The sequence below is a fragment of the Neovison vison genome, chromosome 1, assembly GCF_020171115.1.
Source record: "Neovison vison isolate M4711 chromosome 1, ASM_NN_V1, whole genome shotgun sequence".
NCBI classification, from domain to species: Eukaryota; Metazoa; Chordata; class Mammalia; order Carnivora; family Mustelidae; genus Neogale; species Neogale vison.
Genome location: NC_058091.1, coordinates 49,018,720 through 49,046,517, shown reverse-complemented (window position 1 = coordinate 49,046,517; position 27,798 = coordinate 49,018,720). Strand labels below are relative to the sequence as shown.

Below are 27,798 nucleotides of genomic sequence, written 5' to 3'. Positions count from 1 at the left end.
ACATTACGCACCCGCGTCCGCGCGCCTTGGGACCCTGCAGTGACTTGGTGAGGCTCCACCTCCAGGAAAAATTTCATTGGAGCTCACCTGCTCGCTCGCCCCCGCCCCAGCTCCTCTTCCGCATGCGCACTACAGGCAAAGGCCTCTGGCCTCCTCTCGTCGCCTTCCCCACCCCCGAATTCCTAGCTCCGATTGGTCCGCTTCACGAGCCCTCCCCTTGGGTCCTACCAATATGGAAGTCGTCTCGGTGCTCCGCCCCTTCTGCCGGCAGTGTGCGGCGGCGTCGCTTGCAAGCCTGTTTTTGCAAGTGGGGATGGCGGCGTTGGTGACGGCTGTCGGCGGGCTGTGGAGGCTGCGAGCGGCTGGGGCAGAAGGACAGTGGCGTCGGCTTCGAGGCGCGGGGCTGCTGCGGGGCTTGGTGCAGCCCGACTCGGCCACTGGGTTTGCGGCGCAGAGGAGGCATGTGGCTCACTTCACTTTCCAGCCCGACCCGGAGCCCCAGGAGTATGGTGAGCTGGGGGCTGCCCCGTCTGCTCCTGGTGCAACCTAGACTTCCAGGCCTGTGGGGGCCTCGTAAGGAGTGCCGTCCCGCTCGTGTGGACAGCGGCCGGCAGGCGGATCTCCTTGCATCTTGTTGTAATTCCTGCCCTGCTTTCTGGAGCCTACCTACTTTAGGGACTGACTGTGGTTTCCTTCTCGCTCTATTTTTGTGACTGTACAACCCTTGAGAGGCATCCCCTCAGAACCCTCGAGATGGGTGAGAGGGCGTGCCGCAGTCTGGAAGGGCAGAGGGTGGGAGGGTGGTGCCTAGGGAACGCCTACTTTTCTCAGTTCTCCATCCTTACTTTCCCAGCCTTGGCGCTAGGTGTTGTGCTAGTTTGTACGGAGCTGGGCCATTAACTACAGGCACCGGTATTTAAAAGATTTTTTTTCCTTTTTCTTTACTATTTCTACTACTACTACTACTACTACTACTACTGCTATTATTACTATTTTTGCTTTGTCAGGGAAGAGGAAATGGAAGGACTAAGTAACTGAATTAATTTTCCCCAAGGTCATAGAACAGGTTGTTCCTGCAGATGGGAAAGAATCCAGGTTTCCAGGCTCCCAGGTTGAGCCCAGGACTGGGGTAGGCTGCCGCTTAGCTAAGGAGGGGTAATTGATGAAGGTAGGGGGAAGAGGAGTCCATCAAGTACTCTTTATTGGTAGGAGGGATATGTACTAAACTCCTCACAGTATGACAATTGCATGACTTTTACCATTTCTTCTGCAAGTTATATGTAATCTCTGGAAGTTCTAGTGTCTATTATCAGAACAATGAAAACAGTAAGAGAACATTTACCTTTTCCTTGTCTGATGACTTCCTATGTACTAGATCTGTTTTTTTTTTAAAAGATTTTGTTTATTTATTTATTTGTCAGAGAGAGAGAGAGAGAGCGAGTGCACGCACAAGCAGGCAGAGGTGGAGAGAGAAGCAGGTTCCCAGCCGAGTGAGGAGCCCGATGTGGGACTCGATCCCAGAACCCTGGGGCTGAAGACCGTGGCCCAACCGACTGAGCCACCCAGGTGTCCCTAGATCTGATATTTTTGGAAGGGTGTCTCTGAATAATAGGTATGGTTATATATTGAGTGCTTACCATAGGCAGGGACTGTGCTAAAAAATTTACATTCATTATTTCTTTTGATGCTCAGGACAACCTTTGAGGTAGGTGATATTAACTGAAGTCTTGAGAGTTTGTCCAAGGTTACACAGAGAAGTTAGTGATAGCTTCTGCTTTGGATTTTAATTACTTAGATTCTAGAGCTTCCATTCTAAACAATGTGCTATAATGCATGTAGATATGGTTTACTAAGAGGTGTGCCACTTTTGTAAAACAGTATATATCATAAAGGTGAATAGCAGTTTTTTCTCACCAACAGGATGAACCTTGAATTCTGTCTTCAAAACGAAGAAAATTTAGCCCAATATTTGAGAAATAGAATATAGGTCTTCTTAATCTCCTCAGCCCCCTTTCATAATTGTGAAACTACTAAAACCCAGGTAGAATGATAATCACATTTATATGTTTGTCTTTATGAAAATAAAAATAAGTGCATGTTACAGATAATTTGGATAATAGAAAAAAGTAAGAAAAAGTAATCTCACCATCCACTACTGTTTCTGAATACTGCTAACATTTTGGTGTGTATCCTTCCAGGTCTTCCCTTTCAGTTTAGTGGAATTAAATTACTCCATTGATCAAATCAGTGGAATTAAATTTTTCCTGCAACCGGAGAGCTTTAGCACAGATATAATCTGCATCATTTAATCAGAAGCGTTTTCCTATATGATTACATAGTTTTCATAATCTTCTTTAGAAAGTGGTATGTTGGGACGCCTGGGTGGCGCAGTTGGTTGGACGACTGCCTTCGGCTCAGGGCGTGATCCTGGAGTCCCGGGATCGAGTCCCACATCAGGCTCCCAGCTCCATGGGGAGTCTGCTTCGCTCTCTGACCTTCTCCTCGCTCATGCTCTCTCTCACACTCTCTCTGTCTCAAATAAATAAATAAAATCTTTAAAAAAAAAAAAAAAAAAAAAAGAAAGTGGTATGTTCGGTGGTATGCTCACTTGGTTAAGCATCTACCGTCAGCTCAGGTCATGATCCCAGGGTCCTGGGATTGAGTCCTGCATTGGGCTCTTGCTCAGCAGAGAGCCTGTTTCTTATTCTCCCTCTTCTGCTTTCCCTGCTTGTGTGTGCTCTATCTTTCTCTCTCTCAAATAAATAAATAAATAAAACTAAAAAAAGGGGGGGGCAACCTGTTCCATGGAGTATAAACCCTCTAGTTCAGTGGTTAAGATCTTGGCACTGGAATCGGATTGTCCCAGGTTTGGTTTTGACCCTGTGACTACCTGTGACTCTGGATTACTCACTTACTGTCTCTAAGCCTCAGTTTCTTTGTAAATAAGGATTTTATAGTAATACCAACTTCAAAGATTGTTATGAAGACTAAATATAGACAGTTGTGTGCAATGTACTTAACCCAATTTGATTACTAAGAAGCACTCAGTAACTGAAAACTTTTAAAAATTACCATTATGCTTTTGCTTTATATTTTTGCACTGTTATAAATAATGCAGAGAGAAACATTTCATGTATCCTTTATGTATCTGAGATTATTTAGGATAAAGTCCTAGGGATGAGATTTCGGATTCAAAGGAATAGTTTAATGGATTTTTAATACAAAGTTCAAATTACAGTTTATACTTCCATCTGCATGTATAAGAGTGTGAGTATTGGGTGTCATGATAAAGTCACAATTGTGCTGTGATACTGTGATTTATAATAAGAAGTACTTATTGGTCTTTGTCCCCTTTTCCTGGCACAGAGCTCCTAAACCTTTGAAATTTCCTTTGATGAGAGCAATAAAAGTGTCTTGTTACGCTGATGTTAACTGTTTAAAATCTCCCAGTTCATCCAAGAAGGGAAGCTGGTGACTAGAGGAATCAATTGTGTGATAAGAGGGCTGGACTTTCAGTCCCACCCCGACCTCTGTGGAGGGGAAAGGTTCTGGAGGTTGAATGAATTTAATCAGTTATGCCTATGTAATGAGACCTCCTTTGAAAACCCAAAAGGATGGGGTTCAGAGAGCATTTGGGTTGGTGAATAGGTAGAGATTCAGGGATAATGGCATTCTCAGAGACCATGGGAGCTCTATGCCCTTTACCCATACCTTGCCCTGTGCATCTCTTCCCTCTGGCTGTTTCTGAGTTACGGCCTTTTATAATAAACCCTTTGCAGTTGCACTGGGGAAGGCAGACAGCTCTAGAAATCAAGGGTAGACCCAAGAGTCCTTTTCCTGTGGGGATGAAGGTCTTCTTTCCAGTATTAAAATTTGTAGAGAAGGGAACAACATGAGTAAAGAACGGCTAGAAAGCATAGGGTTTTATGAGGGATGAGGAGGAGTGAGTTTGTTTGAAGGAAAAAAGAGGAGGGGTAGGAAATAAGTGTGGAAAGCCAGAAGAAAGGCTGAGGGAGAGAAAAGATTGACTATATCCAATGTAGCTTTCACTGTGCTGGGTGCATTACATTATGTATGTAATTACATTCGGGTTCAGGTTAAATTCTGTGGGCTGTGGAGGGCCATTGCTTGTGTCATTAAGAGAGTGATTTGCAAAGTGCTCGTGTAATATTATGAGGAGAGTTTGTAGAATTAATGAAAGGAAAGTAAGGATGCAGAGAGATTAGAGGGATATTGTACTGTCCATGTGAGAGGATATAATTGAGGAATGTCAGTGGGGATGGTTGTGTGTTTTGAAGGAATTGACTAGAGCTGGTGCTGTTTCACCTGTGGGGGCCAAGGGAGGGGGTATCAAAGATTACTTGACATTTTTAGCCCGAGAGTCTGAAAGGATGGTAGAATGGTGGTATCACTGATACGAATGAGGAATGCTGGAAGAGAGAAGATGATGGAGGTTTGGAGGTGTTGATTGGATGTCTCAGTATGTTTGGGCTGCTATAACAAAAATACCATAGACTGGTGACTTATAAACAACTATGAATAATTTATTTCTCACAGTTCTAGAGGCTGGGAAGTCTAAGATCAAGGAATTGACAGATACAGTGTCTGATGAGACCCAGCTTCCTGGTTCTTAGCTGGTTGTCTTCTCACTGTGACCTCACATGGTGGAAGGGAGCTCTGTGGGGTCTCTTTCTGTAACAGCATGAATCCCATTCAGGAGGGCTCCACCTTCATGACCTGTTCCTCTCCGGAAGCCCCATCTCTAAGTACCATCGTGTTGGGGATGAAGGATGTTTCAACTTATGAATGTGGGGGGTACACAAACATTTATTCCATAGCATTTGAAGTGTTGGCAGAATATAGTATTATGAGGTAGGCTCCTCTGAGTACTTGTCTGGCACCAACACAACCATGTCAAAAGTTGGGAACATTTGAGACCAGATAATTCTCTCTATGTGTCTTTTCCCTGGCTTATTTAGAATCACCCCAAATCATGTCCTTCCTGTTTTTTCTTCCTACTCTGTGTTTCCTTGTTCTGACTTTCTCATTGCCCATCCATGGTACTCCAGAGAATGGTAATAATGATGACGGCAGACACTTTTATCAGAACTTACCAGGTACCAGACACTATTCTGAGTGCCTTACATGTAGCGATTCATTTAATCCTCTTGTAACAGTGCTGGGGTTGAGATCCTGCAATCATCCACATTTTATTGTAAAGAAATTTAGATGCAAAGAGGTTAAACTACTTTTTTTTTTTTTTTAAGATTTTATTTATTCATTTGAGAGAGAGTGGTGAGTGAGTGGGTTGGGGGTGGGGAGGAACAGAGGAAGATGGACAAGCAGACTCTGCACTGAGCATGGAGCCTGACATGGAGCTCAATCTCACGGCTCTGAGATCATGACCTGAGCCAAAATCAGGAGTCCAATGCTTAATCACCTTAACCCAGGCACCCCTCTACTTTTTGACATTTGCACTGTATTGCTCCCCAAGAACACATTTGGGCCTCTCCCTGTCCCTGATTTTAGGCATTATGTGTATGTGTAGGTTTCTTTATTCATTCGGTGCATTTTAATTTTCTCCTGGTTGCTAAACTTTGTGCTAGATGCTTAGCACAAAACACAAATGTGGGTATGGACCTGTCCTCATGGAATTAGAAGTCTAGTGGGGAAGATGGACAAAAAATAGCCAGCAAATGCATACTTAAATCAATCCCAGTTGCAATAAATGACATGTAAGAAATGTTTAGCTGCTAGGAAAGAGAATCATAGTGATCTAGCGAGACCCCTAAGAAGAGGTAGCATTTAACTAAGCTCTAAGGGATGAGGAAGGAGTATCCAAGGAGTGTGAAGGGGGTGCCAGGCAGAGACCCAGCATGCATGAAGGTCCTGATCTAACAAGGAGCTTGGTTTGGTGGCATTGAGAGAGGAGTCAGGCGCTGAGCCTTGGGGAGAGTGATACACGATAGGACTTTTTGAGGTGGGCAGATATGAGATCAAGTAGGCCTTTGTGGACCTGATGGAGTGGGGCTTGATTCTGGGTGCAGTCAGAGAACCTAAAAGGATTTTGAGCAGAGGGGTCACATGACATGCATTATTTATAGGACTTTAGTGTAGTAGTGGTCTGATGAATGAGGGAAGAAGGAGTAGAAGTGAGGTGGTGGTCCTATGGACTATTTGAATGTTTGTGTCTCCCCCGTCCTCCGAGTCCTGTGTTGAAGCCTTAATCCCCAGTCTGTACTTAGAGATGGAGGACACTGGAGGTAATTAAGTTGTGAGGGTGGAGCCTTCGTGAATGGGATTAAAACCCTTATAAAAAGAGACACAAGAGAGATTATCTCTCCTTCTGCCATGTGAGGATGCAGCAAGAAGATGGCCTTCTGCAAACTAGGAAGAGGGTTTTTATCAGAAACTCATCTTGGGGGGCGCCTGGGTGGCTCAGTGGGTTAAGCCGCTGCCTTCGGCTCAGGTCATGATCTCAGGGTCCTAGGATCGAGTCCCGCATCGGGCTCTCTGCTCAGCAGGGAGCCTGCTTCCCTCTCTCTCTGCCTGCCTCTCCATCTACTTGTGATTTCTCTCTGTCAAATAAATAAATAAAATCTTTAAAAAAAAAAAAAAAAAGAAAAGAAACTCGTCTTGGTCTTGGACTTCCTTCCCAACCTCCAGAAGAGTGAGAAGAAAGTTTCTGTTGTTTAAGCCACTCCGTCTGTGGTGTTTTGTTATAGCAGCCAGAGCTGGCTAAGACAGGACATTAGGAGGTGGTTTTCAGGAACAAGAAAGAAATGGTGAGTTCTGGAATTCAGACATCGTAGTACTAGATTTTAAGCTCTAGTTTGGAGGTAATATATATCCAAAGATCTATCTGAAGTATAAATCTTTGGAAGAAGCTTTATTTTGGAAGTAGGATTGGAAGTGTTGGATTCAAGAAATGAGAAAAAGGAAGACATTCAAGGGTGCTTCCTCAGTTTATGGCTTGGACACTTGAGTGGAGGATAGTGCTGTTAGCTAAGATGGAAAAGACTGGTTTTGGGAGCAGACATTGAGGTCACTTACGTGCTTACCGAGTTAGAAAGGCCTGACACCCACCTGGGGAACTGGTGACTGTGCGTGTGAAGTCAGAAGGTCAGAGGAAAGGTCTGGATTGGAGAAGCACATTTGGGAGTCACCAGTATATAGAAAAATTTAAAACCATTTAGAGACCGAGTAGGGAAGGCCAAAGGAAGGGAAACAGTTGTAGTTCGTCATACCATGACATAAGTTACCAGGTGCTCTGAGGGTTCCTAGCCACAATCTCTTCAACTTTAAGGCTTTCTTAGGTCCTCCCAATTTTGGCCTCAGATAACAGTCTCCTCGCCCCTCCTACCCCCCTTCTTTACTGGCACCTTAAAAAGGGCAATTTGTGGGCGCCTGGGTGGCTCAGTGGGTTAAGCTGCTGCCTTCGGCTCAGGTCATGATCTCAGGGTCCTGGGATCGAGTCCCGCATCGGGCTCTCTGCTCAGCAGGGAGCCTGCTTCCCCCTCTCTCTCTCTGCCTGTCTCTCTGCCTACTTGTAATCTCTCTCTGTCAAATAAATAAATAAAATCTTTAAAAAAAAAAAAAAAGGGCAATTTGTGATTATGGATCCTTTATTTATGTTTTATTTATTTTTTAAAAGATTTTATTTATTTATTTGACACACAGAGATCACAAGGAGGCAGAGAGAGGCAGGCAGAGAGAGAGGAGGAAGCAGGCTCCCTGCTGAGCAGAGTCTGATGCGGGGCGGGATCCCAGGACCCTGGGATCATGACCTGAGCCAAAGGCAGAGGCTTTAACCCACTGAGCCACCCAGGCGCCCCAATTTTATTTTACTTATTTTTTTAAGATTTTATTTATTTGAGAGACACAGAGAGAGAGAGAGAGTGAGACAGCACAGAAGGAGAGTGAGAGGGAGGAGCAGACACCCCGCTGAGCACGGAGCTTGACGCAAGGCTCGATCCCAGGACCTGGAGATCATGATCTGAACTTAAGGCAGACACTTAACTGACTGAGCCACTCAGGTGCCCCTCATCCTTCACTTACATTTTAATATAAAATGTTCTGTCCCTCATATTTGAATTCTCTATGAAACTTACTTTATGGGGTAGAGATTGGGAAACCCGGTAACAGGGTTTGGAATGGGATAGAGATACACATCTGGCACATACAAAGGGATTCCTGGAGAACGGGGCATCTGGAGGGGTAGAAGAGGTTTTGTTGGGAGAAAATAGGTAGTTTCTTAGGCATCCTTCCATTTCACAGTATGGTTAGTGCCAGATTATGCCACTAAAATCATGCATTCATCATGCTTCAACAGGCATATACTGATTGTCATGTTTGGGTGAGGCCCTCAGTGCTGAGCTTTCTAAGGGATAGGACATGAAAATGCTGTGCTGCACAGGTGTATCCCAAGGATGAGGCAGCTCAGAGGAAGGCCAGTGCTGAATATGCTGGAAGATCTTTTGGTTTCTGAAAGGAAACCCTCACTTTCCCTGTCACAGCTGTGTCTTTTTATTCATGGTCTAACTATAGACCCACTTACTGTCTACGTGCCCTGCTGTTGACCTTGTTTATTGCTAAGCACTGCTCCTTGGGCACCCATTTGCTCCTTTTGTCTCCATATTCTAGTCCTGGGAAAACTTCTCCCTTCCTCCCCTAGTGCTACTGGATACTGAATAGTTACTCAGTAACTGCATACTCCGCCTTAGTGTCACTTCTGCCTCCTTCCCCTTCCCCTGCAGTCTGACTGAATTGTAACATCGGTAGAGATTTACTGTATTTCTTTATCTTTAAGTGGTTGATGAACATTTTACTTTGTATATTTTATCTTTATTGAACTAGCCTCCTGTGGTTCCTTGTTCAGTCATTCATTCTGCAAATAGCTATCGAGCACCTACTACATGTCAGGCATTGTTATAAGCACTAAGCATATACTTCTGATCAAAAGCAGGTAAGAATCCCTGCCCTCTTGGGGCTTCTGCTCTATCGTGTTCCTTATATTCCACCGACACTACCTTACATGCCGCTTTATCTTTGCAGCAGTGATAATGACCTGGTTTTTCACAATGCTCTACTTAGTACAAGTTCAGTGGGTACCAATGGGTATCCATTAGTTGGTATCCCTGACTAGGGAAATTGCACTGCTGTGTCCGTTTTAGTTTTGTTTTAACTTTTTATCTTGGAAATAAGAGTTATCAGCCTGGTTTTGAAATTTAGCAGCCATTTATTAATATTGGTAATTGTATAATTTGGCAGCAGTGTTTAATAATTTCTTACTGTTCTTTTTAAAAAATATTTTATTTATTTGACAGAGATCACAAGTAGGCAGAGAGGCAGGCAGAGAGAGAGAGGGGAAAGTAGGCTCCCTGCTGAGCAGAGAGCCCAATGCAGGGCTTGATCCCAGGACCCTGAGATCATGACCTGAGCCCAAGGCAGAGGCTTAACCCACTGAGCCACCCAGGCACCCCAATTATTTAAATCTTTTAAAAGCATCTAGTAACATAGAAGTTAATCCAAACCCCTAAAATTTTGAATCTGTTGAAAAAAAAAGTATTCAGGAGTGGAAATTTTTTTTTTTTTTTTTAAGATTTTATTTATTTATTTGACAGAGAGAAATCACAAGCAGACGGAGAGGCAGGCAGAGAGAGAGAGAGGGAAGCAGGCTCCCTGCCGAGCAGAGAACCCGATGCGGGACACGATCCCAGGACCCTGAGATCATGACCTGAGCCGAAGGCAGCGGCTTAACCCACTGAGCCACCCAGGCGCCCCAGGAGTGGAAATTTTTGTGCTTACATGGAAATAAAACCTTTAAATAACCTTACTTATAAATTATTTTCCTACAAGATGAATAGATTCCTTGTGGGTAATTAAGCAGTACTTTCCAGATTTACTTGATATGATTTTTATTATTAAAGTCTTTGCTTTTTTTGTACTTCAAACTCATTGAACAGCAATGGAATAAGATGTCTTGGAGGCATTCCAGATTAATTCAGATGGTCAGCACACTTGGAATAAATTCCACTTTAGATGTTTAGGCATTTTTCTCCTTCTTAGGTTCTTAGCTATGAACATCATAATAGACAAAAATCTTGCTTTAGGAAATGTATGATATAGGAGGAAATATGGGAATGTCATAGTGGTGGGAAAAAAGAATTTACCCCTAACCATTGTCATCTGATGCTGGGCCCCAGTAAGTACTTTTAAAGAGGCTTTATACAATAAAGAATGATATAAGGCAAGTATCTATTAAATAATACAGCCTTAGCTTGAAGAAGAGAGCAGATAAATTCATGAAGTCATCATGGACGTGTGGTGTGATTATATCCCCTTTGGCGTTCATGGCATAACAATACTTCTTGAATAAATTCCTATTATCCTCACCAAAAAATAAGAATAGAAAAGGCCTTTATTTTCAGCAGAGAGGGCAGCAGGACAGATCTGAGTGAGTACTGCTAAGACCTGAACCCCAGGCATTCAGCAGTGTGGAAGGGGTCAGAAGGTTGAGTGACAGTGGGTGATGGATGAGGATGGTGTCATAGGTCAGAGCCTGCTGTGGATCCAGGCTGGGCTTGGGATGAGGATGGGTCTCCAGGAAGAAGGTGAGTGGCCAGTGTGTGTCACAGTCAGAGTGTTGATGGCAGCAGCCACTGCTGTGACCCATACTGTGAATCAGGCTGTGGCTTTTGGGATGACCCCAGGCTGCCGAGGAGCACAAAGGTTAGATGGGACAGTAGTCAAGGGTAATTAGGTGTTCAAGGGATTTGCTCCCAGCATGGCTGTGGGTTAAAGTGAACACTAGTGCACAGATCAGGCACTAAAGTGAAGATGGCCTTTGGGGCAGAGAAGATTGAGGCAGAAGCTTTCCTCTGCCCTCAAGACTGTTTTTGGAGAGGAGCTGATCTCAAGTTCTGGGATATGTGTGGGCTCTGGACAGCACCAAGACTGAAAACTCTAAAGTAATGTTTCTGAATTCTAACACTTGGAAGTTTATTAAATAAATTTTTATATAATTCAAGATAATACCAAGGTCGAGATGAAGGACATGGGTGAAGTCCAGAGTCCAATAGTAAATAGCTCCTACTTATTTAGCATGCACTGTGTCAGGTCCTATTCTGAGTGTTTTCCATGTATTATTTCATTTCACCATCCTATCAGTCGAGTAAGGGAGCCAGAAGTTGGCTTTCAGAGATTCTAGCAAGACAGTGGAAGGATCGAGACTGGTGTGTTGATGCCTGGGATTGTAGTATTCTCCAAACACCAACAAGTTCTGAGTGCTAACATTTATCATTAGCCTTTCTCCCTCATCGTTCTATGGTCCATGACCATTTGCTGTTACCGGCATATTTGACATGTGCCTCTGGTCATTGTGCACTTTCTATGAGGATAGGCTTCACCCCTGCCCAATGTCTTTCCAGACCACTTCACTCTGGCTGGTTCCCTTTTCCAACTTCCCATCACTTTTATTTATTGTCTATACACATTTGGTGACTTGATTAAATTCCTTTTTCCTTTTTTATACTTGTTTTTTCATTGTTTAGTAAGTGTAAATTTTGCTTCATCATCAAGTGCAGAACTCTATATTGCTTTTGTATTTTCTGCAAAACCAGCCTCATTGTGACTCATCCAGTAAATTCACATAGGATAGTCTATACTTTCTGTTCTTTGATTTTAATCATGTTGTAACCAACTGTTAAGAAACTGGCTATTTTTTATTCATCTTACGATGTAGGAAATGTTACTTAAAATTTTTTCTTCTTTTAAATTTTCACAGGGCAAACTCAGAAAATGAATCTTTTCCAGGCGATAACAAGTGCCTTGGATAACTCATTGGCTAAAGATCCTACTGCAGGTAAACTTCCTTTGTGTGTGAGTGTGGTAGCTGGGTTCATTCTGATTGAAAATTTGCTGGAAATACTGCATCTGAAGCTCAGTGGTTAACATAGATCTACCTGAAATTTTTTAAATGATCTGGTCAAATGATTAAGGTCAAATAATCAGATTATGGTATCAACACATTTTTAAAAATCGGTTCATTATGAATTAGTTCTCATGTATATCTGACATCATCAAGTCAACTTTTGCCCTATTTGTGGTCCTGATATTATATTAATATTTTCTGAATTGATGCCTAATACATACTTCTGTTTCTCCAGCATATAGGAAAAAAACAGGAAGTACCACTTGATTCAGATTTATGAATCTGTTTATGAAATGAAGATTTGGTTCCACGCTTTCCTTTGAGATAGTCATCCCACTTACAAGATTTTTTTGAAATAACTTTAGTATTTGTAAATAACTTTATCTTATTAAATTTAATTATTGGTATAAAAACAGTTGTTTTGCTATATGTTTCCTCAATTTGGTTGGCTTTTCTTCACATATACGTGTGTGTGTGTGCGCACGTGCGCTAGTATGTATGAATATATATACTTTTATATATTAGTATATAATATATACTCTAACCTATACATATTTATATATTAGTATATATAAATATATATATCTAGTATGCCTTGGACTTCCACTTGAGAATCCCTAGTTTTTTTTTTTTTTTTTAAAGATTATTTATTTATTTGATAGACAGAGATCACAAGTAGGCAGAGAGGCAGGCAGAGAGAGAGGAGGAAGCAGGCTCCCCACTGAGCAGAGAGCCTGATGTGAGGCTCGACCCCAGGACCCTGAGACCATGACCTGAGCCGAAGGCAGAGGCTTAACCCACTGAGCCACCCAGGCGCCCGAGAATCCCTAGTTTTAAGGTCAAGTGAACAAGGGGTTAATTTGTTAGGAGGAAGTGAGCGCTATACTATTGGATGATGAGATCTTGCTTTGTTTGAATGTCATCTGAGAATGATTGATCTTGAAGAGTAAAGAAGGGTGAATTTCCTAAGGTCCACAAAGCTGATTAGGTGTTAATAAATTCAGCTATGTGAACACCCATTGTTATTGTCCTTGGCCTTGCTCACTATCTGCTGCCATACTTGCCTCCTTTCACACCATTTAGGTCCTTTTCCTACTTGTGACTGTTCTCTCAGCTTGGAATGCTTTTCCTTCAGCCCTTCAGATTGTTGCCTTTCATTGTAGACCATGTTTGAAAGAGAGCCACTGGCAGGGGACTTGAGCTTGGAGTGTGAGTCAGTTCTGCCGCTTGCTGTCCTACTGGTTAAGTTACGTTACTACTGCTCTGGGCCTCGTTTTCTTCCTGGGTGAAACAAGATGACATTCTAGATAAGTGCTTCTTCATCAACTGGGGCGATTTTAATCCCCCTTCTTCCTCTTACGTTTAACAAAGTCTGGAGACACTTTTGGCTGTCACGACTCTGTGTGTGTGTGTGTGTGTGTGTGTGTGTGTGGGTGTGTGTGCAGCGGGTGACAACTGTCATCCACTGGGTAGAGGCCAGGGATGCTGCTCTATGTCTACAATGCACAGAACAGGCTGCTACAGTGAAATAATTACTCGGTCCAAACTGTCAGTAATGTTGAAGTTGAGAAACCTTGATTTAAACTAATCCATTTCTGTTTTCTGACTTAAGGTATAAACATTTTTCATTGTCAGTATCACTTAAGGGTTATTAAATAGAACATGTTTTGTAAACATTGTTTTTCAGTAATATTTGGTGAAGATGTTGCTTTTGGTGGAGTCTTTAGATGTACTGTCGGCTTGCGAGACAAATATGGTAAGTCACTGCCTTTTTATATGAATAGTATTCTTGTATAATTTTTCCTTAAATATGTTGAAGATACAAAAGATGCCTGTTCCATTGTTTGCTGGATCCTTATTGTACACATAGTTGTTGGTTTTGTTTTTATTTTTGTTGGTTTGTTTTCCATTTCCGTAGCCATCTACAGAACCTGTTGGCTTGGGTTTCTCCGAATGTGTTCTAATTGCAGTATCTCTCTGATCTGGTTCAGATCACACATATTAGAGATGCCAAAATCATCTTCATTAAATGTATTAGTTTATTATGTCATTCAAATCTAGGAGGCTTTGATCTCTTACTACTGCCAACAATTTTGTTTCCAGTGTCTCTAGGTCAAGATTCTGCCCTACTGGTCTTTGTTAATAGAGTTCATCTTTTATTTCCTGTATTAGGGTTCTCCAGAGATTAGAAGCATTAGGATATATTGTATCTATGTATGTGTGTATATATGTATGTGTATTATATATGCATCTATTTCTGTTTGTCTTTATATGTATCTCCCTATTTCTATACCTGTATCTAATGCCTACACGTATATCTATATTGAGAAAGAGAGAGAGAGATTTACTTTTTAAGGAATTGGCTCACATAATAAGGGGGCTGGCAAGTCTGAAATCTGTAGGGCAAGCCAGCAAGCTGGAAGCCCAGGCAGGGTTTCTCTGTTGCAGTTTTCAGGCGGAATTTCTTCTTTTTGGGGAAACCTGTCTTTTTTCCTAAGGCCTTCAAATGTTTGGGTGAAGGTCATCCATATTGTGAAGGGCTATCCGCTTTACTGACAGTCTAGTGATTTAAATGTTAATCACATCTAAAGAACACATTCGCAGCAATATCCGCACCGGTATTTGACCAAGTAACTGGGTACCATCATCTATCCAAGCTGACACATGTGATTTACCAACCCCCCACTCAAAAAAAATTTTACCATCCCATTATCCTTCCACATGTTTTACCTCAGCTGATCTGTCTTTTGTTTGGCATGGGATTGATTTTTGCCAGTTGCTTTTACTCATTTCATTTGACTCAGACTTCAAACAGAGTGCACTTTGGTGGATCCCAGCATCCTCCCTCCTGACTTGCTGTGTGAGGAATATATTTCAGCTCCTTACTGTTAGGGATGACTTTGAGGTGATTTGACTTTTTGTTTCTTCCCTCAGTCTTACCTCAAATGGAAGTCAGCAAAGTGGTTAAGTTCAGGGGGAGGAGTTGACGTCTCCCTTTCTTTTTACCTTTGTCACTGTTCTCTAAAGCTCATGGGTGCAGTCGGCAGGGAGGGTCTTTCTGATTTTTTTCCCCTAACTGTTGTTCCTCTTTTCCCACTGTTCTCTGAGGTTCTGTTATACTTGAATCTAAGACATCATGGCATGTTCCACCGTGCTTACCGAGAAGGTCTCTTCTCTTTATAGCAGGTGGATTTTCTGAGAGCTGTCCCTCTGCTTTCTCCTATTTCTAACAGCTTTTCAGAGATTGAGGTACCTCAATCTCAACTATCTCACACTGTCTCAGTTCCAGCTAATTTGGATGCCTACAAACTTTAGCTCTTTAAAAAAAAAATTAAAAGCCTTTGCACCTTTTATTTCAAAAGCAATGCATAAGCATTAGAGAAAATTTGGAAAATATAGAAAAGCAGAAAGGAGAAACATAAAATTGTCCATACCTCTGGAGATAACCAGAGAAAACCAAGGTACCACTCTTGGTTTACATACTTCTAGACCATATTTGAATATATCTGAGTATGTTCGCATATATTAAGTAATGTTTAAAACACAGAATTAGGGGTACCTGGGTAGTCGTTAAGCGTCTGCCTTCGGCTCAGGTCATGAGCTCAGGATCCTGGGATCAAGCCCTGCCTTGGGCCACCTGCTCAGTGGGAAGCCTGCTTCTCCCTCTTCCACTCCCCCTGCTCGTGTTCCCTCTCTCAATGACTCTCTCTGTGTCAAATAAATAAATAAAATCTTAAAAAACAAACAAATATAGAATTATACTTTTGTTTTCTTCTTAGGGTTTTCAGCTCTGCTTATGTTGCCCTCCTCTTCTTGCCTGTTGTCTACTTTATTGCCATTGGCGCCCTTTGCATATTCATCATAGTTGTTTTAAATCCCTGGTCTGGTAATTGCAGTCTCTGCCCTGTCTGGTTCTGATGCTTGCTCTGGCTCTTCAAATTGTGATATTGCCTTTTAGTATGCCTTGTAATTTTCTCTCACTAGCTGGACATGATGCACTGGGTGAAAGGAACTGCTGTAAATAGGCCTTCAGGGATGTGGTGGTGAGGTATATGGGGAAGGGACGTATTCTGTAACCCTGTGATTAGGTCTCGGTCCTTTATTGAGCCTCTGCCTCTGGACTGTGAACTTCACAGGTGTGTTTTCCTCTCTCTCAGGTGGGACAGGAGGCCTGGAGCTGACTGGAGTTGGACATATTCCTTCCCCCAGATCAATTACAGTCTGACAATAAATACCAGCAGATTAGGCTCTGGTTAACTGGTTTCCCTTGATGTCAGGCCTTTATAAGAAGGGAGTGCTCTGGTGTATTTCAAAATGGTTCCTTGTGCACTTCCCCAGCTGGAAGCAAGAGGGCATTTTTCTCACGTGTTTATCTTAGGAACCTGGTGGAGCTCCTAGAGGTAAGCCTCACAAAATTCGGGAGGCCTCCTTAGGTTGGACTGGATTCCCTGGAGTTTTTTTTAACTCTCAGGATTGTCCACACTGAGCCTCCAGCCATTCCTCATTCACCGTTCAAGTTTTCCTACTCTGGCCCTGGCTCTGGCAGTCATTTTTACTCCTCAGCCTCTGCTCTGCTAAGTCAAGATTGCCTGTCTTCCTCTGTCTGTCTGTCTCCTCAGCCTCCAGGAAGACAGCGGTTTGCTGTGTGTCCTCTCCTCTCTCTTGGGTCCAGGAAGAGTTGTTGATTTTTCAGTCTGTTCAGCTTTTGACTTGGACAGAGTGGCTACTTCCAAGCGCCTCACACGTGGAAGTGGAAAGCAGAGGTTGAACTTAGTCTTGTCTGCATCTGGTGTAGCTGCGCGTCTGAGCAGTTTCTAGCCTTCACTCTTCTGTCCTGCTGGCCCTGTGTGGTAGTGAGCTCAGTGCTTGTTGAGGCCAGCGAGGCTTCTGTTGCCTGCCCAGGGTCTCTTCCTCCCCTCTTGCTGCCCAGCTTCTCCCTGTGGTGCTCTTGTGATCGCACCCTCTCTGCCTGGGGCATTTCATCCCCATCCCCTGCTGCTTACACTCCAGTGACTTGCGAATTGCTAAATCCAGTGTAGACCACCGGCTTGAGCTTCACATCTGTGTCTTCGTATTACCACGGCTCATCGTCACCTCCTGTCACTTCACACGCACCGTTTCCAAACTCCAATTTTCAAATTCCGTGGAGTGCATTATCTCCGCCCAGAAAACCCACAGGGCCTACTGTGAATATGCCACTAGTGGTAGTGAATTTGCCACTACCCGTTTGGTTACCTGAGCCAGAAACTGGGGGGATCCGAGTCTCTTCCTCTTGTTCTTCAGCCCCAGTCAAGTCCTACAAGTTCATCTTCTCAGTTTCTTTCTAAAGTGGCCTCTCTGCCTGCAGACCCTTATCTTCTTTGCTTGGACAGTTCATGGCTCTTCTTAGCAATCCCCCTGCCTCCTGTCCCCACCTGGCCGCCAGTGTGATCTTTCTAAAAGGCACATTGCTTGGCAGGATATAGAAAAGACTCTGAGAGCTGCCCTCTCCCTACCTCCCTGACCTCATTCAATGTCTTCTTTACCAATGTTGAACTGGTAGATCTTTTCCCTAAGCCTCCGCTTTTTCCCCCCAATCTCTCGTCCTTTGCACACACCATTTAGCTCTCTCTCTCATCTGATTTCCTGGTAAGCTCCACTTTCGCCTTCAGAAGCTTCCTCTATAAAGCTCTTCCTGACCCCCAAGCAGACCCAGGCCGTAGTTTTCACTGCTCAGATTTTATACCTTTGACATAGTGCAGGCAGCATTGTAATTGTCTCCCCACCAGATCTCTGCACCAGACAGCTTCTGAAAGGCAATAGATGTTTAAGTTATCTGTGCATCCTGGGCTCCTAATATAGTGTCTGGCAGTACTTATGAAGTGGATGTTGTTGAGTGAACTTAGCCTTCACTCTCTCACCAAGACAATGGTCTACTGCCTCAAAAAGGGGATTTCCTTATTTCCCTTTCATGATGTTTCGTTGGTCTGATTTTTCTTTTTTAAGACTTTATTTATTTATTTGACGGTGGAGAGAGAGAGAGAAGAGAGTACAAGCAGAGGGAGTGGCAGGCAGAAGGAGAAGCAGACTCCCCACTGAATAGGGAGCCCAATGTGGGGCTCAATTCCAGGACCCTGGGATCATGACCTGAGCCAAAGGAGGACAGTAACTGAGATATCCAGGTGCCCCTGATTTTTTTTTTTAAAACAGCAAGAAACTCTCACTTGAAAAAAGTCCTCTGCCCTTTAGAAAAAGGAGGTACCTGCAGATTTAGGTCTCTATGAGAGGGGGTTGAGCTAATTAAAGGCTAATTTTAGCTTTATTATCAGCTGCTGCGATTTTTTTTTTTTTTTTTTTTTACAAGTGCTTTAGGACTACAAAGTTTTGAATAATTCCAGGTTGATCAGTATGAACAGTTAAATCAATTCTAATGATATGGAGTGAGCTTCAGTCTTCCGGACTGAGGAATAAAGGAAGTGGTGAAGAGACATCTATTCAAATAGAACTTTTTCCATATTTAAAAAAATAGCATGTGTCTTAAAAATAGTTCTCTGCCCTTTTGAGTGCAGGCCAGGGATGTTTAGCTGTACAGAAACCTGTCCGTTTTGTATTTTTTTTGAAGTTAAAAGCACTTGTATTTGAAAGAATATATTGATCTAGTTGAAAACATGGCATGAAATGACACAGCAGAGAGCATCCTGCAAGGAATTGATTCGCTTTCTGTGGAAGAGCCTCGTGTTGAGAGAGACTGGGGCACAGTCAGTAGGTGGCAGCCTACGCTTCGAAATGAGGCTCTCCTTGCCAGCGGTACCAACACTCTGCAAAGGCCACACTCTGCAAAGGCCGAGAATCCATTTGAATCCCATCAGAAGGGAGAATTTGAAGAATTGCTGGTTACTGACCTAATGTTGTGATGCTGAATACTACCTGATATTTAAAAGAAGGAACTGTGTAATTAGGGACCACGCTGTTAAAGAAAGAAGATAGAGGGGCACCTGGGTGGCTCAGTGGGTTAAGCCTCTGCCTTCGGCTTGGGTCATGGTATCAGGGTCCTGGGATCGATCTCCACATCGGGATCTCTGCTCTGCAGGGAGCCTGCCCACCGCGCCTCCCCCCACCCTGCCCCGCCTGCCTCTCTTCCTACTTGTGATCTCTCTCTGTGTCAAATAAATAAAATCTTAAAAAAAAAAAAATAGGGGCGCCTGGGTGGCTCAGTGGTTTAAGCCTCTGCCTTCAGCTCAGGTCATGATCTCAGGGTCCTGGGATCGAGCCCCACATCGGGCTCTCTGCTCAGTGGGGAGCCTGCTTCCCCTCTCTCTCTGCCTGCCTCTCTGCCTACTTGTGATCTCCCTCTGTCTATCAAATAAATAAATAAAAATCTTAAAAAAAAAAAAAAAGATAGAGCTCTTTTGTATTCTGGATAAGCCAGATGAGCGAGAGTGAGTGTAGCTCCATAAACCACTGTTCTCCTTCTTGTCCTTTGATGGCACAAAATAGTAAGGGTGGTTTGAAAACTGAAAATAGATGGTCTAACCTCACTGATACATGCACTCCAAATACCAGCTTTAGCCTTTTTAAGCAAGGGCTCCCTTGCCCCGGAGCAACAGGTGAAACTAGGTATGTCCTAGGGAACCCGTGGGTAGGAGCGGGCAATTCAGATGGTAGTGGATTTTTTTTAGGGTATGTGATTTAATGTTGAATACCACACATTCTTTCATTTATATAATGAGACCGATTCCACCGTTCCTTTGGAACCTGTCCTCATTATTGTCCTTCTCAATGTGTTGTCTGGGTGTGTTTCAGTCACGTAAGATTTTTACATCAGGTTAAGCACATTTTTTTTTTCAAAGATTTATCCATTCATTTGAGAGAGAGACAGAGAGAGAGAGAGAGAAAGACATAGTGAGTGAGTAAGTGAGTGAGTGTGGGGAGGGGCAGAGAGAGAAACCCCAGCAGACTCTTTGCTAAGCTTGGAACTTGACACGGGCTTGATCCCACGATCCCGAGATCACTACTTGAGGCAAAACCAAGAGTCGGTTCCCTAACCGACTGAGCCACCCAGGCGCCCCTCAACATACGTTTTTGTTTCATGCTCTTCTGTACTGATGTGGACACTGCTGGACTGTGGTTCATAAGACTCTATTTTGGTCCACTTATTGGAAGAAACTTAGGTGAGAAGGAATAGCAGAGGACTTGCTGAATTAGTCTATGGGCCCAAGCATCTGCCTTTTCATGGGATTTGATATTTTTCCATTACTGTGTTCATTCCTCTATACCACAACTGCAGCCTGTCCTAGCAGCTTGGGAAAACAAATATAACCGCTTATTTGTTTTCTTATGTAAACATCATCGAAATTGTTTAACCAGGCACTTTAACACACTGGCTTCAGGAAGGAAAACTAGGACAGGCGTGTGGAGAAGACATGTTCTCCTCTGTCATATGCTGCTATTTGGGACTTGATTTTTGGCCTCCGTGGCCTCATCAGTTAAGGAAAGGACTAGATGTTCCTCACGGGCATGTACTTTGGTATTCTTTGTGCTTGTGTCTCTTTTCAGAAAGAGGAGCACATTTGTTTCACATTTCAGTTTCTTTTGCAAGTAGAGGTTTTGTGAATATAACAATTGTTCTGTCATTTTAGAATCACTGGCATGTGGGGCCCTTAACTTTCTCTCAAGACCTTCCTTCTCCAGAGACTTCTGGGTGGCTCAGTCAGTTAAGCGTCTGCCTTCGGCTCAGGTCATGATCCCAGGGTCCTGGGATTGAGCCTCCTTGCTTGGCGGAGAGCCTGCTTCTTCCCCTGTCTGCTGTTCCCCCTGCTTGTGCTCTCTCTCTCTCTCTCTCTTACAAATATATAAATAAAATATTGAAAATAAAGGGCATTCTTTCTGCAGTATAAGTTTTAAATTTGGGGGATGCAGGCAAAATCTTTTGACAAGTCTGCTCTACTTTAATGTGAATTTTGAAATTAACCTCTTCAATGTGAATTTTGAAAAAAATGGCCTGCCTCAAGGAAGGGGTTACTTGGGTGGTCATCATCCTCTTGGTTGTAGGGTCGGGAATGTCAGTCTGTGAATGGGGGTCTGGCTTCTAGGCAGTTAAAGTTAATTTCACTGAAGGAAAAGCTTGGTAAATGGCAGTTCTTGAGGGAAATGGAGTACGTGATTTATTTTCCCCACAAAGTATACACATGTATGACTTCACAGCACCTTTAATAGCAGGTCTAGGTTGTAAGATGTTTAACTGTTCTGTGAATTTGGAGTAAAAACAGGTGTTAAAATAGTGTCAACTTTTTTTCTAATGTGCTTATTAAAAAATATTTTAAAAGGATTGTTAGTAGCTTTAAGTGTTTCTTTAAATTGTGCCAGTGTTACAAGGCCCTTTGTTTTCTAAGACTACACATGTGGTAGAACTAGATGAGAAGAAGGGTATATTAAATGTGTTCTTTATCTCTTTTATCCAGTTGAAGTACCCTAGAAAATGGGACTCAAATGTTGTTGAGATATACTTCATTTACATTTGTTTCCCTCCTACATGCTTCGATGTTCTTTTATGACTTTTAATTCCTGAACGACCTTGGAGTCTTCTAAAATTAGAATTGGTATAGATGGTCACTGTATTTTAATTTCTTTAAAATTTAAAATGTATAATCTTCACAGTTGGCATGTTCACCAGTGTCTCAACAAATAACATTTAAGAAAATAAGATTTAATATATTTTGTAGGAGATGAGAGCTAGAGCGAGATTGAGGCTATATCTAGTCCAGTGATTATCGACTGGGGGTGATTTCTCACTCCTGGAGGCAGGAGTCCAGAGGCGTTTCTGATGATCACAGCTGGGGGTTGCCACTGGCATGTAATGGGTAGAGGTCAAGGCAATGGATAACTGTCTTACTGTGCACAGGGACAGCCCTCTTTCACTAGAGAATTCTCTGACCCAAAATGTCAGTAGTGCTAAGGTTGAGAACCCCTGATCCAGTCTTCCATATAATCTAGAAACTGAAGTTCTGAGAGGTTCTAGATGTTACCAAGTTATCCAGCGGTAAGCAGGTAAGCCAGACCCCGAGCTCAACCTTCCTAAAGACTAGTGCTGAGCTTTCTGCACTATGTTGTTTTCCCTTCTTCCTTATAAATGAACAATTCCTACAAAGCATGAAAAATAGAATATAGGGGCGCTTGGGTAGCTCAGTGGGTTAAGCATCTGCCTTCGGCTCAGGTTATGATTTCAGGGTCCTGGGATCAAACCCCAAATTGGGCTCTTTGCTCAGCGGGGAGCCTGCTTCCCCCTCTCTCCCTGTCTGCCTTTCAGCCTACCTGTGATCTCTGTCAAATAAATAAATAAAATCTTTAAAAAAAAATAGAAGGAATATACAAGGAATTTTAGTGAACAGAGCTTAAGGGCTCTGATTATTCATGGAGTATGAATAACCCATCAGTAACCCATATCAAAAGTTCTTAAAAATTCTTTCTGTGATTCTTTTGTGAGCATGTTTTTCTGATTAGTGTATTAAGTTATTCTGGGTGGCAGCTGCTGCCTTGACTGTTTTTTATTTTTCTTTAGTTGGTTAAACAATAAATGTTAAAGCTGCCAACAGGTGTTCTCTCTGACATTTTGAGGATCATGGTGTAAAGCCCTTAAGCCAGTGTTTCCTAACCTTATTTGACAATGGCAGGCTTTTAAAATGATCAAATATGAGCACCAACAGGGCTTAGGAGATAGACTTGGACTAAAATACTAGACCAGGAAAAATGGGGTTAAAGGGTCATTATTGTCAGACTTATAAAATTCAGTCCTATAGTTTTTTAAAACATCACAGTTAAGAATTAGAAAAATGAAACTATATTGAGAGCACTTTAAAGGGAGTAAAAGGTCTTTCATGTTATGCTTTCACTATCCAGTAAAACCAAAGTCCTGTATCCTTATTGTTAGGAATGATGTTGCTAAGTTAGTTTCCTAAACCGGGTGCCAAGTCTTACATATATCCTCCTCCAGACTGGTACTTCTAACAGCGGGAAGAACACACACTTCAGTATTTAATATTTATTGGATTTGGATGCACTCGATATTTTTAATTGTTATATTTTGGACAGCTCGCTTTCTAATTTTTATGTATTGAAGCCAGTGACTTTTTTCCCTAACTTTTCATACATGCAGAATTGCTGCTTATTTGACTCAAATGTAATTTTTGAATTATGAGGCTTTTCTTTTCAGATCCCAGAAATTCTCAGGGACGGAAGGGGATCAGCAGTCCCCAAATTTTCATACACAGTTCCGATTGCCTTATATCTGGGAATCCCTGGCTTCTCCCATCCTATTTCGTTCATCTTGAGGAAACCGATCCCAGAGCCTATTACATGACACCCGAGAATGCTTTTCTGTCTCTGAAGTAGCGCATCTGATGGTCCTGGCAGCGACGTGGCAGCTGCACGTTGACCCATGGTGCTCAGATGTTGAGCTGTTACTGTCACTTAACCGAGGTCCCTTACCTGTCTCAAAAGGTTTGAATCTAAGCATGTGGGTTATTTACATAGATATACAATCTTTACTTCAGTTCTAACTTGGAATTCCGCTGTTTAGCGACTCCAGTGTGGTTAGAAATTCACATAACCATGAAATTCACCAGGAAAAATGATTTTCCAGTCAAATCGGGAGTAGCCAGTCCAAACAGCCCCGCACGGAGGAGTGTTCATGTCATCCGGCAGGTATTCGTTGACCGGAGCCTTCTATGTAAAGTCACAGAATATTGGAGCAAGTGCTTTGTTTTCTGTTCCCATTTGGCGTAGATGAAATTTCGTGGTTGCTTTGATTGGCAGAGGGGATAAGGGATCAGTTAGGTAAAGGTTGGCAAATGTCATGTGCTAAGGAATCACTTGGGAAGCTTGTTGGACAAAAAGTTTTCAGTTTCCCATTGAGCAGCTACACCCAAAGGCAGCTTTAGCGATGAAGTGCTTGACCTTCTCCTGTGGCGCCCTGCCATCCCTCTCCCCTCGAGGCCCTCTGGCCGCCAGCCAGAAATGGTGGCATCTAGCCAACCTTAAATTAGCCAAAAGATTCTTTTTCTGTCGTTTTGGCTCCTGGACACTCAAGCATCTTTGGTAATAAGGGATTTCTCCCACTCTTGATTTCTGGGCAGGCTGCTCATTTAACCCTCATGTTTTCCTCTTCTGGTCTCTGCCAGCCGGGAGTCCAGCAGAAACAAAGACCCTAGTTTCTAAGCCAGAAACACAAACACAGCATTACAGTCTTAATCAATCAAGATCCTGTAGATGCTCAATTTGAGTATTTTGTTCTGGAAGAAGTGGAGGCTCCTTAGGACTCAAAAGGAAACTTTTAAGTCACTATAGGAACATGTCAATTCTTAAAGGAAGCAAGGAACATTTAGATGGCATAAAAACCCTTTTATATCTTTTCAAATCTAAATTGAACACTGATAGGAGAGACATTAAAGAGAGAAGTTCCGTCGCATTCTCAGCAGTTCCCTGGGTCAGTCATTTGTCCGAAGAAAGCACCTTTTTCTTTTGTCAGAGATTGTGGAGTTTCTGTCCAAGGACCAGCTAGATACTTAGCTTTTGATTATTCTGTTCTAATTCTGTGATATTAATATTTTAATTCTATAAAATGGTTCTTTAATTATTTAATTATTCTACGTTTAATAATTAAGGTTACAACTCTGCTCACAGTGTTTACCTCTTTGTATCAAAAAGAGAAAATTCAGGGGCGCCTGGCTGGCTCAGTCAGAGGAGCATGTGACTCTTGATCTTGGGGTTATGGGTTCGAGACCCATGTTGGGTGTAAGGTTACTAGAGATAAAAAATAAAGAAAAAACGGTGGTGGGGGTTGAGGGGGGAGAGGGAGGGAGGGAGAGAGAAGGAAGCAGGAAGAGAGGGAGGATGAGGGATGGGGGGAGATGAAGAGAGGGAGAGAGAAGTTAGCTATTGTGGCCACAATAATTGTATTCCTCTAACCTACCCAGTCTCTCCTGATTTCTCTCAGATACTTGTGAGCAGAATTTGAGCAAAATAGTCTCAATAAAGCATTCTCCTTTTTCAGTTCTTGCCAAATTCCCTTCTTCTGCTCACCTATCTAGTTCACGCTGGAGCTGCTTCAGGGGTGGGGCAGAAGGCCACTCACTGCTCAGCTTTAGCTCCCATTACAGTTCAGGATTTCAGCAAAGTAAAATTTAGGTAAAATTCGCTCCCAGGTTTTTTAGGCTAAGTCATCCTTAGCTCTCAGCATCCATTGTCCCAAGGGAACGGCCGCCCAGTTGCTGCACAGGGTTTCACGGTAGCTGTAGAGTGCTACTGCCAGCGCTCCCGTTTTACGACCCGTCTCTTTCCTAGTCCTCCCCATGCACCAGGCAATGCACCAGGCAGTTACAGGAGCCGAGAACAGACGTGGCTGTCTTTGAGAGTGGTGAGTAGACTCCTTTCCCGGCCAGTCCTGGACCTAACATGGCAGGGATTCCTGGTGCAGTTGCATATTTTCAGGTCCCTTCTACTACTAGTTGTGTCTGTTTGTGGTCTCTAGCTGATCCTTCATTCAAAAGCAACACCCTTTCCTCTCTCCATCAGCAAGGGACTAGGCCTACTTGTTAGCATCTGATGTACTTTCTCCCTTCCGGATCCCATGGCATCTGTTTCTTTTTTCTTGTGGGTCTCCTTTTGGGGGCATTAGTGGTTTGTCCCAGTTTGGCCTTGCCTGTCCTCTTCTTGCCATCACTGTGTATGTGGCCATAAGTGACCTGATGTGCATCTCCCCGAGAACCACCAAAAAAAGGCAATGAAGAGACTCCGGGAGGCCGGCGCTGTGACCTGGGGATCTGTGGCTCCTATCTTTGCTAATGTCGTGGTTTCAGGGGGACTTCAGGTGACTTTGATCTTCACAATTCCCCCAAACTATTTCCTGCACACATAAAATCCAAGTCCAAATAGCAGGCTAGCTATGCAAATGTAAGATTGACACAAGCCCTCTGGCTCTATTCTCCAGCCAGAATGCTTCCCCTCGCTTCTCCAATACATTCTAGAGCTCTGCTGCCTGGCAACTCCACTGGTTTTCTTTGTTTGGGTCAGTTTTATAGTTTCAGCAGAGCTGGAAGCTTGGCTCTCCAAATAGCCCTCGGTCCATTCAAGCCTGTGATCCGGGATTGCCAGGCCAACTGCTCACAAGTCATTAAGGATGAGGAAGGCAGTGATGGGCTGAAGGGCACACAGCAGAGAAAGGCTAGTGTTGACTCTTAAACCCTTGCCACGTTGACCAGTGTCATCCGAACTCTGTTAAGGCACTTCCTTACTATGTCCTAGCGTTACTCGGGGTGTTTGCCTGAGACCCGTTTACTATGCCTTTCAAGAGCTTATTGGAGATGCCATTCCAGGAAGGTAGATGCCTTTCGGTTGTGTGTGTACATGGGTGGGATGGGGGTCTGACTGAGGTCTCCAGACAGCAACAGCACCCTCACTTTGTGGCAGTGCTTCTCGGCCTTGCTCCTCTGTTGCGGGACTGGTTGTAAGGTCTTGCCCCAGAGGTTGCAAGGTACTGCTCTGGGTGTGGCCAGGTTGGGGTTTTAAAAGGTCCTCAGGTGATTCAAATGTGCAGCCAAGCTTGAGAACTACTATTCTAGAAGGTACTAAAAATTTTAAGATGTGGGCTCTGCCTTTAGGGAAATCCTAATATGCTTGCTGAGCCAAAGCCTAATTACCTGGTGAGTAAAATAACAGTGTAAGAATGAAATAGCAAGAGAAAACAATGTAAGGACTTCGTTTCTTTGCTTTAGGCCAGAATTTAAATGATAGAGGATAAACTAAGTGGTGCACTGAGAGTTTTTATAGAAAATGGAACTGGAGACTTCTGGAAAAAGAGAAAATTGAATATAAGCTCTCTTTTGTTCCTTCCCCAAGCCCCAGTAAAATGTTAAGGGATCTTTTGCAGCGGTCAAAATCCCCAAGGATGGGGTTAGTGGGACTGGAGACCACATGAACAAAATGCTAGGAAGGTACAGGGTTTGATAGGTTAGCCAAAACCGAATCTGGAGTGGGCAGTGTAGTGACCAAGAACCAGTCCAGTTTCTACCAAAGAATTACCCAAGGGGCTATGGTGAGTGCTGTGAAGTGTGTAAACCTGGTGATTAACAGACCTGTACCCCTGGGGCTAATAATACATTATATGTTCATAAAAAAATAAAAAATTATATTAAAATAAGAAGAATTACCCAAGGGCTCAGGAATTGATAACACCAAGTACCTCTGGGAAGAGGGATGAAGAGAATGGTGCTCTAGAATGAGGCAAATTGGCTGAAAGTCTTTTTAAGAAGCCCTTAGTTCTCCGCCAGCAGGATCTCTATCCTGGAGGTTTATTCTCCATGGAGAGGGTAGATATAAACATCCTGAGAGGGAAGGGAGGCTGGGAAATGGAGTCTCTATCCTCTGTAAATCTGTGCTCAGTAAAACTCTGGGGTGCTGTTATTGTAGAAGAAAGGGAGAATGAAGAATGGGGGATAACTAGCAATCAGTACCATGCTTCCATATATAGGCATTTGCTATATTAACAGAATATTAATAATAATGATGAAGCTGATGACAGCAGCCAACTCTTAGAGTACTTTTCATATGCCCAGCTCTGTTCTGGAAACTTTATATTAACTCATGCAATCCCACATTCCTGTGGAGTTCTATTATCCCATTTGGTAGATGTAGAAACTGAGGCACAGAGAGGCAAAATAACTTCCTCAAGATTTCACAACTAGAACCAGGCCTAACCCTTCATCTTTCTGGGATGAAATCTGACACTGTGATTAAGTTTCAGAAAAGCCTGATTTCTGGTTAACATTGTTAAATGTATTGGTTTTGTGTTCTCTTTGGGAAAAAATGAGTATACTAACCTATGCTTGATAAAT

The 27,798-nt window shown here is 43.0% G+C and overlaps 1 protein-coding gene across 2 annotated transcripts in view; it reads left to right on the top strand.

Annotated features, from left to right (window-relative positions):
* The first annotated feature begins 271 nt into the window (after positions 1 to 271).
* The window catches only part of BCKDHB (branched chain keto acid dehydrogenase E1 subunit beta), a 224,954-nt gene continuing 197,427 nt past the window's right edge, over positions 272 to 27,798 (top strand). For both annotated transcript variants that reach the window (XM_044246705.1, XM_044246714.1), the window contains exons 1-3: positions 272 to 509; positions 11,786 to 11,863; positions 13,620 to 13,688. In XM_044246705.1, coding sequence (XP_044102640.1) covers positions 314 to 509; positions 11,786 to 11,863; positions 13,620 to 13,688 — 343 coding nt within the window. In that variant the 5' untranslated portion in view covers positions 272 to 313. The remainder of the gene's footprint in view (positions 510 to 11,785; positions 11,864 to 13,619; positions 13,689 to 27,798) is intronic.